The 12635-nt window shown below is 60.0% G+C and overlaps 1 protein-coding gene across 1 annotated transcript in view; it reads left to right on the top strand.

The window, feature by feature from the left end:
- The first annotated feature begins 814 nt into the window (after window positions 1–814).
- Window positions 815–12635, top strand: part of SKI (SKI proto-oncogene) — a 62316-nt gene continuing 50495 nt past the window's right edge. The window contains exons 1-4 of the mRNA XM_045165889.1: window positions 815–920; window positions 6810–6919; window positions 7595–7772; window positions 7891–9728. Coding sequence (XP_045021824.1) covers window positions 815–920; window positions 6810–6919; window positions 7595–7772; window positions 7891–9728 — 2232 coding nt within the window. The remainder of the gene's footprint in view (window positions 921–6809; window positions 6920–7594; window positions 7773–7890; window positions 9729–12635) is intronic.

The following is a 12635-nucleotide window of genomic DNA, read 5'->3' on the forward strand; positions in this document are numbered from 1 at the left end:
TGTAGGTGCATGTATCACAGCGGCCCTGGCGACCGGTCTGGAGAGGCCATCCTGACCACCAGACTCTTCTGTTGATACCAGCAGCAGGCAGCTCAGTCCCGCAGTCTTTGGAGTGTCTGGTGGGAAACTTCCTGCAGGCAAGGAGCTGCCTTTCCACCTATCACGTCCCTGGTGCCCACCTGGCACCGCTCAGCAGTTCTGCTGGTCAAGGGGACATGAGGGGGTCCTTGAAGGGCTTGGCTCCCTGCTCCTTGCAGCTCAGCACCCTGGCCCCTCATCCCAGGGCCCAGGGCTACAGGCCATAGGCGGCCACCCTGTGATCGGTGGGGCGTGGCCAGCAAGGGGCACGTTCTGCTTGGAGCAGTGCAGGACACTTCAGGGGACAGGGTCCTGTTGGGCGGGGGTTAGGCCGCAGGGCAGGTGCCCACAGAGCTCCCTGCAGGCTGAGGCTACGTGCCCAGAGGCTGAGGCTACGTGCCCAGAGGCTGGGGCCAGGCCTGCTACAGTGAGGGGGTTGGATAGGGCCTCAGGGCCATGGGGTGGGCATTTGGGTGGCTGTGTCTGGCATGGGAAAGGGGCCCACTCGTCCCTCCCCACTCCAGGAAGATGGTGACAGCTCCTGGGTGGGGTCAGGGTTGGGGCTGCTGCCTGCAGTGGGGGTGGGCAGGACCTGGGGCTCCAGGGGAGGCATCCCCCATCCTCTGCCAGCCTCTGCGGTGGTGTGCTGGGCTCACCCTCATGGCCATTGGTGTTTCCCATGCCCCGTAGCCAGGTGCTCAGCTCAGCTTCCCAAGCACCACTCCAGCTGACCACCATGAAGCAGGTCTGGCCTGAGTACTGGGTGCCAGACCCATGTGGGACCCAGCCCAGGCCTTGGGCCCTGAGTACCCAGGGGAAGCACACACACCTTCAGCCCCTGGGTGAGTAGTTCTTACACAGGCCAGGAGGCCGACCCTACAGAAGTTTTCATGGGGGGAGGGGAGAATCCTTCCCAAACAGAATGATTCAAAAGAAACGAGAGGGAAGGTCAATAAGACTGAAGCAGCTTCTTTGGAAGACCAGAAAATGCAGGTCATCACGAAGAAGAATTTAAAATATCTGTGGTTCCCTCACTTGGGAAAAACTACTTTCTTGTTTCTGACACAGAAACTGAGGACCATAAACGTCTGAGCACTACATCAGCTGCGCCCATGATTGAAAGTGTTCCATTGACTTTCAATTGAAAACTTGTGATTTCCATTTTGATTCCTTCTTAAATTGATGACTTATTCAAAGTGTATTCTTTAATGTCCCAAACTGTGTCATTTTGAGGGAGAGAATGTGAGGATGAGATGGTTGGATGGCATGACTGACTCAATGGACATGAATTTGAGCAAACTCCAAGAGATGGTGAAGGACAGGGAAGCCTGTTGTGCAGCAGTCCATGGGGTTGCAAAAAATCGAACACGACTGAGCATCTGAATAGCAACAACACATGACTACGTCTTTTCGTTGTTACTTATTTTTAGTTTAGAGTTCCGCTCTGTTTGCTTAATTCTTACCAAAGAAAGATGCATAGATGAAAGGAACAGAAAGAACCCAAGAGGTTAGGACACTGTGGACAAGTCTGTAGTGGTCACTGAGCCACCTCTCCCTGACCCTGGGTCCAGTGGCCTGGGCTCAGCCTCTCTCAATTCTTTCAGCTGTTCCTTCTCTGATTTTTCTCCATTTTTATGAATTATATGCTCCTGCTGTTCCTTTCTTCAAGTTTTGGACTCTGTGACAGGTCACTGGAGCAGCTCTGATCCAACACCCCCTGCCCCTGCCTGACTTTCTCTTCCTTTCTCCCCCCAAATGTGCTAAGTTGTTGTTTACGTTATTATAACTATGTCAATACATTCACTGCTTAAGCCAACTGGTGAACTCTACTTAGATTTTCCCTTTGTTTTTCCTGGAGTTAATATTTGCCTTGCTTTCTTTTTCAACTGCTGAGCTAGTGCCTAGAGCTAATATCTTCCACCTCACCCAGGAGGCCCTCCATACAGTTGCTTGCTTGCTTGCTGAGTCACTTTAGTCATGTCCAACTCTTTGTGCAACCCCACGGACAGTAGCCCACCAGGCTCCTCTGTCCATGGGATTCTCCAGGTAAGAGTACTGAAGTGGGTTGCCATGCCCTTCTCTAGGGCATCTTCCCGACCTGTGTCTCTTACACCTCCTGCATTGGCAGGCAGGTTCTTTACCACTGGTGCCACCTGGAAAGCCCTCCATACAGTTTGGAGCTTGTCAAATGCATCCTATAGTCCATCACATCCTGGCACCCTCTGCTCTCTTGTCCTGCTCCGGGCTGGTTGCTGTCTGGGCTCCTCTTCTGGGCTGCTGGGAAGAATCTCTACATCCCATTCAGGGACCAGACAGCCTCTTCTGAGCCTGTGTGGTCATGCTGGAAGCCTGGTTCCAGCTCCCATTTGAGAAGTGGCCTGTGGCCCCAACTGCATCTGATAGTGTGCTTAAGCCCCTGTCCTTGGGGGCGTGAGGCCAGCTCCAAGCCCCAGGTAGGCTGCTTAGTCTCCACCCTGCTCCACCGTGGGGCTTGCCTTCTGTCCTTGCCTCCAGGCCTGCAGAGCGCTTTCTTTCTGCCTTTTCACAGAACATTTCAAGAACAGACCTATGTTCCCCGGCACGCGTTCATGCTGGGCCAGGAAAGGGTCCAGCTCGTCTGCCATCTCAGCTGGAGTTGCAGCAGACACTCGTGGAGTCTCACCTGCCTTGCTTGACTGGAGGGCTTTCAGTGGCCCTAGGCTGGTGCTCACTCCATTGGGCAGCTCAGGCTCATAGGACCCGACAGAGAACCCATGCCTCCTCCCTGTGACATTCTTAGAAATAAACTGGGTGTTTTCTAACAATCTCAGGTTAACAGAGAAGTTAGCAGTTGCAAGAATAGTACAGGAACACACCCTCCCCACACCCCATGTGCCTTGTGAGAGTGAACTGCTGGCATGGGACTCCATCACACCCTGCAGTGCCACGTCCTGGGCAGGGCTGCTGCCCTCTGCTCCCCAGACACATTCCAGGCTGCTCTGATAACATCGTTGGCAGTAACCATGTCCAGCCAGGGACCACACATTGCTCTGAGCCTTTATAACTTTCATCTGCATCGGTCCGGAATATTCTTCGGCCTTTCTCTGTCAGGACCCTGATGCCTTTGAAGGTTCCAGGCCCGCCTTTCTGTACAAAGTCCTTCTGTGTGGGTGCTAGAGGTTCGGCATGGTCAGATGCAGGCTATGCCTCTTTGGCAGGATAGAGGGAAGTGACTCTCTGCCGCCCGCCGCCCCCGCACTCAGGTGGTGCAGGGTCACAGTTAATATGATGATTGCTGGCGTCCACTTGGATGACTGGGTTTGGACTGCTAGTGTCCCCCCCGGGAACTCACTCATCTTCCCTTTGCAGTTGATGGGAGCCTTGTGGGGAAGAACTGTAAAACAAGGCAAATAAACCATTTCTCACCAAACTTTCAAGTTACAAATATTATTATTTTAAAACATATTTAAATATGTTGGCTATGCACAGCCCTCTGGTTTTCTATTTTGTTTTGTGGTTATGATCCCCTACCATTGTGAGCATCTCTCACTTGTCAGTGGGTGCCCGTCCTCTTGAAGCAGCTACACCGTCTCTCTTGACCAGTCCCTGTTATCCTTTGGACTTCCCTACTTCCAGACACGGTAAGATGTTTCAGACTCTTTCTACCCTCTCTCTGCCCAAGCCCTATGACCAAATGTTTCTCCAAAGGACCCTGCTTCCTTTTAGTGGAGGATGGCACTTAGAAGCCAAGACACAGCTTCTCAGGGTGCTTGCTGCTGTTGGGGGTGTCTCTCTTCTCAGGGCCTCTCCCTGGGGAGAGCTCGGGGTTATATGGATGCCTGTACAAATATGCATCCACTTTTACAGTTTCATGGGTCCACATGGATAAGTCCAATCCAATGCCATGGACTTATTTATTCCTTTCCATTCTTAAATTCCCATCTGACTTGTCACCAATAATTCATTTCCTTATTGGCTCAATCCCATAAGTAATCAAGCTGCCTGGCCAGCAGATGTCTTTTTCCTCCTCGGGCTCTGACCTCCATCAGGACAGCCCTATGGCATTGCTCTGGGCCCCACAGTCCAGTTCCAGGAGCCTAAAGTGGCAGGCTGGTGACACACATGCCTTCCCTCCACCCACCTTCTTCCCACCTGGAAACATCTCCCAGACACACTGTGTGGACCCAAATCTTTGTCTCAGGATCTGCTTCAGTGGAACCCAAACTAAGGTAAAAGGCTTAAGTTTTTATCAAACTTGAGTTACTTAAGTGTTTTTTTTTTTCAAATTTAAAGTTTTAAAACAGTATCTTAGGGACTTCCCCAGTGGTATAGTGGATAAGAATCTGCCTGCCAAAGCAGGGGACATAGGTTCAGTCCCTGGCCTGGGAAGATTCCACATGCCACAGAGCAACAAAGCCTGTGTGCCACAAACCACTGGGCCACGCCCTAGAGCCTTCAGCAAAAGAAACCACTGCAAGGAGAAGCCAAGCACTGCAATGAAAGGTAGCCCCTGCTTGCGGCTAAGCAACGAAGACCCAGCACAGCCAAAAATCAAACAAACCGCTAAACAAAATAAAAATAAACAGGATCCTAGCCCTTTCCTGACAATGGCAGTCTGTGCTTGTTTGAGGCCAGGTGTTTTCTTCCCAGGGAGCAGGGAGTAGGGAGCAGGTGGGACCAAGGAGGGCAAGGCTGGTCCTCCAGGGAAGCTGTGGGCGTCTATGTAAGGACTTGCTGACCTGAGTTTCCTGGTCCATTTCCCTAGCTGGGCCTCTGAGCTGTTCCCCATGGCAATGGATACCACATCACTGCCAACATGCTCATCTCCTGGGTCCTGGGGCGCTGCCAGTTTCAAAGCCAGCACCCAACTGCTGGAGGCCTCTGAGGGGCCTGAATGACCTTGCTCCCTTACAAGCAGGAATGTCTATCCTTGGCCTCCTTGGCTGCAGGAGACGGATGCCACATAGGGCAGGATTTGGTCTCCTTCCCCACTGGTCCCAGAACTTGGCTCGTGCCCATTGGGGTACGCATTCCCTAAGTGCATGCTTATCTCTTAAGCAAACATGTGCACGACCCATACCCATCAGTGCAGCAAAGGCTGGGGAGTGAGCTAGGTGGCCTAGTGCACTGGGTTCTTCCTCTGCCCCCTGACATGGCTGTGCTTGTGGCCTGGCCCCTCCACCTGCCAGCAGGGTGAGTGGCCTGTGGCAGTGGTCAGTGGGAGGAGTAGGCCACTGGCCAGGACAGCTGTGGTGATGAGTTGATGGGAGGAAGGTCAGCAGGTGGGGCCCCAGCTGGGCTTGTGGAGAAGACAGGACTGGGCTGACTCTCTAGGCACAGCAGCCCTGGCCCATGGTGGTTGGGGTAGGGTAGGCTGCTCTAGAAACTCCAACATCTTTCGGGGAAGGAAACCTCAAAGGCCACTGAAGCGGTGAAGTTTTACAAACCAGTCCAGGCCCTTCCCTGAATCTCAGGGCCCTTCACTCCTCACCTGCCCCCCTCACCTATGCACAGTCACTTTGGCTTCAACCTGGGTTCTCAAGCTCTGGGAGTGTTGTCTCCTCCACCTGGTCCCCTCTTAAGACCCCTTCCTGGAGCCCTGCAAAGCCAGAGGGCAGAGGGGAGGGGGCCCCCTGGAGTCAGGCACTGCCCTCAGGGGCCTTCAGGCTTTGGGCCCTCCTGAGAATGCTGGCTTGGCTGAAGGAGCAGGAGGAATCGAGCGTTTGGCTGAAAACCCTTCCTGTCCAGCCCTCCAACCACCTTCTTTCAATTACATGTCACCTGATTGGATGGGAGTCAAAGCCATGTAGAAGGAACAGACTCAGGTACAATAGAAAATTTTTGGTCCAGATGTTTACTTGCGAAGTCATGTCTGACTCTTTGTGACCCCATGGACAGCAGCACGCCAGGCTTCCCTGTCCTCCTTCACCATCTCCCAGAGTTTGCTCAAACTCATGTCCATTGAGTCGGTGCTGACATCCAACTGTCTCATCCTCTGTTGCTCCCTTCTCCTCCTGCTGTCAATCTTTCCCAGCATCAGGGTCTTTTCCAGTGAGTCAGTTCTTCGCATCAGGTGGCCGAAGTATTGGATTTTCAGCTTCAGCTTCAGCCCTTCCGATGAATATTCAGGGTTGATTTCCTTTAGGATTGACTGGTTTGATTTCCTTGCAGTCCAAGGGACACTCAAGAATCTTCTTCAGCACCATGGAGTCTGCGAAAGCAAAGACATCTCTTTTCTTGTTTTGTATGGACCCCTTTCCTAGTTTTCCTGTGTTGGCAGCATAGGAAAACCTGGTGTTGAGTGGACATGTGGGTAGGAGAGGGTTCACGCCCATGGTAGGGAGCTGTCAGTTCTTCAGACGTGGAGCAATGCACCCTGAACCACAAGGTCTCCCCCATGAGATTTTGCAGCCATACAGGTGTGGTGTCTCTGCCCATTCTCGCTGCCTCTCTGGACACCTGTCCATGCCTGCAGAGACACCCAGTCAGCTCCCCAGGGCAGGAATGCTGGTTTGGGGCCAGTTTCAGCATCCAATGCGGAGTCAGGAGTAATAAGGTCCAAGCTGAAGGTCACACAGGCTGAAGTAGGTGGGCCCTCTCACCTCTGCCCAACACTGTGGGCCCCCCATGTGTCCTCCAGTGTCTGGGCCAGCTTGGGTGCCCTGGTCCTGTGGAAGAAAAGATGCCACTGCCTAGCTGGGCAGGACTGTCCCTCTGCCCTTGAGTTAAGCATAACCAGAATTGTCTTCTAGATCTCAAGTCCCCAGCCCCCAGGACTCTGCTAGACACTGTTTCCTCTGGGGGCCACCCAGTCAGCCTGTCCAACCTCAGACCCTTGTCTTGTCCCACCCAGCGCTTTCTGGTCTGTCTGTCCCTTGTGATAGAGCCAGAGGGCAGAAGGATGGACAGTGTGGTCTCACACTGGCCCTGCCCTGGGTGCCCTGCAGATGTAAAATGGCTCTTTGAGCCTGGGGACTGTCGGGTAAGGGTGGGGCCAGCGTGCTCGGGGCACGCAAGCAGGAGCCAGGTTCCTGAGGAGCCTGGGCCTCACGGTAAACTGGACGCAAGCCCTGCCCTGGAACTGGTGGTGGGCGCACAAACTGGCTGTGTGGGGGACCATCGTGAGGGGTCGTGGGGTGGTCGGCCCTGCGGCCAGTCATCCTTTGGGGGTTGCTGTGTCGCGCCTGCATTGCTCGGTGGGACCCCCAGAACAGTCTGCACGGTGTCTGTCTCCCGTGTGGGGTCTCTGGGGTGTTGCCATCCTGTAGTAACCCACGTCGTCTGGCTCGGTGTCCCAGTCCTGCGTAGGACTTGGGTCATATTGCCCCGTCACGTGCGTGGGGACCCCGGGGGCTGGGCTGGGAGGCGTGCGGTAGAGGGTGCGCCGGCCCCATCCGCCCGCCCCTCAGCTGGTTTGCGGTTGTGGTGGGGGGCCCTGTGTGGGTTTCTGGGCTCTGGCGGCGACACGGCGGCTGGACGGGCGCCTTCGCTACCGCGCAGGAAGTAGCCTTCACCGGATGGGGGGCCCGGGGCGCAGCCACCGCCCCCGCCGAGCGGCCTTCCGGCGGGCGGGCCCGAACGAAGCCGAACGGGGCTGAGTCCCGGACGGGCGGGGCCGAGCGTAGCCGAGGGAAGCCGAGTCGCGGGCGGGCAGGCCCGAGATCAGCCGAGCGGATCCGAGTCCCGGGCCGGAGGGCGGGCCCGAATCCGGCCGAGTGAGGCGGAGCGCCGAGCGCGGGCGGGGGGAGCGCGCGTTCCTGGAAGAGCCTGGCCGGTGGGGGGGGCGGGCGCATTCCTGGCTGGCGCTCGGCTGAGGCCGACGCGCGGCCCCAGAAGACGCTCGGGGCGGGGCGGCGGCGCGGGGCGGGGCGGGACGCGGGGCGGGGCGGCGGCGTGAGCTCAGCGCCCGGCGCTCAGTCCGAGCTGGAGCGAGCCGCCGGGAGGATGTGCGCCGAGCCCCGCGCCGCCGCCGCCGCCGCGGTCTGAGGCCGCCCCACAGGCTCTCCGCCGCCCCGGAAGCCGCGCGCGCGGGCGGGCGGGCGGGTGGGCAGGCCGCGGAGCCGGGCGCGGGCGGCGGGGTGGGTGCGGGCCGGGCCGGGAGGCCGGCGGCGGGCGCAACGCGGCCGGCCAGCGCCGCCGGGACGAGCCGGGCGGGCGCCGCGCGGTGGGAGGAGCGGGGCGGCGGCGGCGCGCCGCGCGAGGACGGCCCGGCGGGCCCCGCGCCCGCGCCCCCGCTCCTCCCGGGCCCCTCGGCCTCGGCCGCCGCGGCGATTCGCGCCTCGCGGCGCCGGCACCTGCCCGCGCGCCCCCCGCGAGCCCCGGGCCCGCGAGCGTTGGCGTTGGCGTTGGCGGCGCGCGCTGGGGCATGCCCCGCGCCTAGGGCCCGGGGGGCGCGCGGGGGGCGCGCGGGGGGCCCGGGCGGCGGCGGCGGCGGCGGCGGGCGCGGCGCGGGGCGCGTGGATGTGGCGCCGGGCCCGGGCGGCGGCGGCGGGCTCCAGCGGCGGGACCCCTTCGCCCCGCCCGCCTTCCCCTTCGGGCCCCCGGGCGAGGCCGAGGCCGCGGCCGTGATCGGCCGGGAGCCGGCGGCGGGGGGCGGCCGGGGCCGGGGCCGGGGGCGCCGCCGGGGCGCGCGGGGCGGCGGCGGGGGCCGCGGGGGCCCGGGCACGCGGGAGCGGGAGCGGCCTGGGGAGCCGGAGCGCACCATGGAGGCGGCGGCGGGCGGCCGCGGCGGCTTCCAACCGCACCCGGGGCTGCAGAAGACGCTGGAGCAGTTCCACCTCAGTTCCATGAGCTCGCTGGGCGGCCCGGCCGCCTTCTCGGCGCGCTGGGCGCAGGAGGCCTACAAGAAGGAGAGCGCCAAGGAGGCAGGCGCGGCCGCGGTGCCGGCGCCGGTGCCCGCGGCCGCCGAACCCCCGCCGGTGCTGCACCTGCCCGCCATCCAGCCGCCGCCGCCCGTGCTACCCGGGCCCTTCTTCATGCCGTCCGACCGCTCCACGGAGCGCTGCGAGACCGTGCTGGAGGGCGAGACCATTTCGTGCTTCGTGGTGGGCGGCGAGAAGCGGCTGTGTCTGCCGCAGATCCTCAACTCCGTGCTGCGCGACTTCTCGCTGCAACAGATCAACTCGGTGTGCGACGAGCTTCACATCTACTGCTCGCGCTGCACGGCCGACCAGCTGGAGATCCTCAAAGTCATGGGCATCCTGCCCTTCTCGGCGCCCTCGTGCGGGCTCATCACCAAGACGGACGCCGAACGCCTGTGCAACGCGCTGCTGTACGGCGGCGCCTACCCGCCGCCCTGCAAGAAGGAGCTGGCGGCCAGCCTGGCGCTGGGCCTGGAGCTCAGCGAGCGCAGTGTGCGTGTGTACCACGAGTGCTTCGGCAAGTGCAAGGGGCTGCTGGTGCCCGAGCTCTACAGCAGCCCGAGCGCCGCCTGCATCCAGTGCCTCGACTGCCGCCTCATGTACCCGCCGCACAAGTTCGTGGTGCACTCGCACAAGGCCCTGGAAAACCGGACCTGCCACTGGGGCTTCGACTCGGCCAACTGGCGGGCCTACATCCTGCTCAGTCAGGACTACACGGGCAAGGAGGAGCAGGCGCGTCTCGGCCGCTGTCTGGACGACGTCAAGGAGAAGTTTGACTATGGCAACAAGTACAAGCGGCGGGTGCCCCGGGTGAGTGTCCCATGGCAGCCGTGCCTGGGGAGTGGGAGCGGGGCCTGGAGAGGGCGGGGTGCCCTCCTGGGTTGGGGGCTCAGCCTCCCCCACACGTTTCAGGGCTAGATTTTGTTTTGTGGAAACTTGGGGGTGGTGTTGGCGTCCCCATAGACTGCTCCGTATCGGGAGGAAGGTCCTTTGGTCTGACTTCTAGGACTAGCTCCTTGCCTGATTGGGAGCCTGGGGGGCAAGCTTGGGGGGTGAAGCCCTCCTGAGGCCCATAGCTGTTGCCCAGCTGGGTCGGGAGGGGCAGGCCTCTTTTGCCCTTAGTCCCAGGAAGTTTGAACCTGGCCGGATCCAGTCTGGAGCCTCCAGCCCAGGCCTTCCTGGGGACCAGGGGGGTGTCCAGGCTGAGTGGGGGTCAGGGAACCGCCCTGGCCTTCCCACTCCCAGGCTGGCACACAGAGGGGCGCCTGCCCGTGTCCCCAGCAGGCGGAACTTGGCTGGGCAGGGCCTGTTTGTGCCTTGAAGTCTTGGGAGACAGACTCCAAAGCGAAGCCAGGTGTCTGGGCCGTGGTGGCCGGGGGCCGAGACTCGGCGACTCCAGCTTTGTGTGTGTGCCTGGCCTGCCAGAGAGTGAGTCTCAGAGTCCCCTGTGTGGGGGCGAGGGCCGCTTGGCACCGGGCTCGGGGACTGGTCAGCGGGCGCCTGAGGCTCTGAGTGTCAGGGGAGCCACTGGCCTGCGGTTTGTTTTGGACGTGCACGTTTTCTTCTGTCCTTTCCTCTGCGAGGCAAAGGGTGGTGGGGAGGGCCGTTGGCCTGGGGTCTGTTGTTTGTTCACCAGACGGTGGATCCGTGTGATCCAGCCTGGCAGCTCCTGGCCACTCACTGGGGTCCACACCAGCTTTGCATGGCACCTCCCCCCTCCCCAAGTATTTGTAACTTTTCTTTTGAGTATCCAGGCTTATTAAATTGCACACACAGAATGCTGCATTGGCTCTGCTATTCTTGGGAGGCCTAATTAATTCAGCTATTGCATCAAACTTTTTTTTCCGAATCTGTGAATAGATGTTCCCGCCCGGTTTTCTCTGGGCGCCCCTCCAGCGGAGTGTCAGAGTCTCCGGGAGCGGAGGAGGGGAGGGGAAGCCAGGCCTGTCGCCTGCACTTGGGAGGCCCGTGTGTGCTCATGGATGTGCTGGTGTTCCTGCCTTTGGCTCCGCTGGCGCCCAGGTGGCAGCTGTCTGCAGACCAGGGCTGGGATTGGGCGGGAGGGACGGTCTGAGTGGGCATTGTGGGTGGGGGAGGGTGCTGGTGGCAGGTCCCAGCAGGCTGATCGGGCCTCTCGTTTCAGACTGGGAGCTGGCCGTGTGTGACATGAGGGATGTTCTCAGTGAACTGGGGGCCTCTCTGTTTGGGGTGCCTGCCCCATCGACAGCCATCGTGGCCCAAGGGCACTCTGTGTGCAGGATTATGGTGGGTTCTGGCCGCCTGGATAAGCCTGTGGTTGAAAGGCTGTGGCAGGTCACTTAATGCAGGGTGGAGAGGAGAAGGTCTTGTCTGCAGGGTGTGTCTGTGTTTGTGTCCGAATCTGGGTCATGTGTGTTTGTGGTTGTCTTCCTGGGGTCGGCTGTGGCAGCTGCAGGCCCGGGCCGTGGCTCCCTTGCAGAAGGCCCTGCTGTTCTGAACATGAGTGTCCGTAGGCTCAGGCAAGGCCTGGCCTCGGCTTGTGGGCCCAGGCACTGCCAGGCGAGTGGGCAAGACGGCCCCCTGAGCCGCGGCCTCAGAGAAGGGGCCAGAGCGAGCTTTGGTGTTTGGTGATTCCCCAGATGGTCGGCGCCACCCTTTCCTCTTGTGCCCCCCCAGTGCTGCTTAGAGCTCTCGTTGGTTCAGGGATGCTGATGGTGATGTGATCATCCTGAGAGGTTGGGGTCTCCAAGCTGTGTGTCAGTACCACGTGTCATCACAGTGGAGTCTGGGCCGATGATCCCATGTGCCCCCATCCAGGCCTCGGCTGTGCCACTGTCCATGCTGGCTCCTGTGCTCTCCTGTCACCCCCAGCTCAGTTATCCTGTTCTCTGGCCTCTGCCCATGGCTTTGGCTCTGTGACCGTGCACTCGGGAGTCCTGGGCTGTGTGGTCCTTTTCAGGCCTCCCCAGCACAGCCTGTCTGTGCGCCAGGGACACCCAACCCCAAGAATGGGAAGGGGATTTCGGCCTCAGGGTGGGGAGCTCATGGGGAGTTCAGGGGAAAAAGCTGCAGGGAAGACCGCCTCCCCAGGCTGTGGGCCTCTATTTGCTCCACCCACTCCTGACAGATTATTCATGGGATACATTTTGGTTTCTCCACTTCTTTCTGTAGTTCATTTTAATATTTTTGATCTCCTGAGGCCCAGGACAAAAAGCAACAGAAAACGGGCTGGAACTGCTCTTTGTGGGGGCCTCAGGTTCCTGTGAGATGAAGTGAGCTGATGTTTGTTCCAGGCACTGAGGGCTGCGGGGGTCACCTGGCTCTCTTGCCGCCAGCACTGAGGGGGCTGCAAGGGGGCCTCCTGGGGTCCTGGGGCCCAGTTGCCTTCACCTGCCCTGCTGTGCCTACAGCCTGAGCACAGCAGGGTGGCGGTTCCTGTGGTCACTCCAGCATGGGGACAGGGCTCCAGCCTGAGCCTGGAAACCCTTGAAGGTGGTGTGTCTGCGCATGCTGGCCTGGGGGGTGCTCCTTAGTGATGCCCCTCACACCATGGGGGCCCTCAGGACATGCCTCCGGCCATCTAGCCACTATCAGGGCTGCCGGACCCTGGTGCCCTGCGCTGGGCGGGTCTGACTGTGAGCTCCTCGGGGCTGCTCCTGTGTCCTGGCTCTGTCCCTCCCTGGCTGCCTGACTGAGCAAGCATGCACCTCAGTTTCTGCGTGTTGAGACGGGGACAGT

The sequence above is a fragment of the Bubalus bubalis genome, chromosome 5 (assembly GCF_019923935.1).
Source record: "Bubalus bubalis isolate 160015118507 breed Murrah chromosome 5, NDDB_SH_1, whole genome shotgun sequence".
NCBI lineage: Eukaryota > Metazoa > Chordata > Mammalia > Artiodactyla > Bovidae > Bubalus > Bubalus bubalis.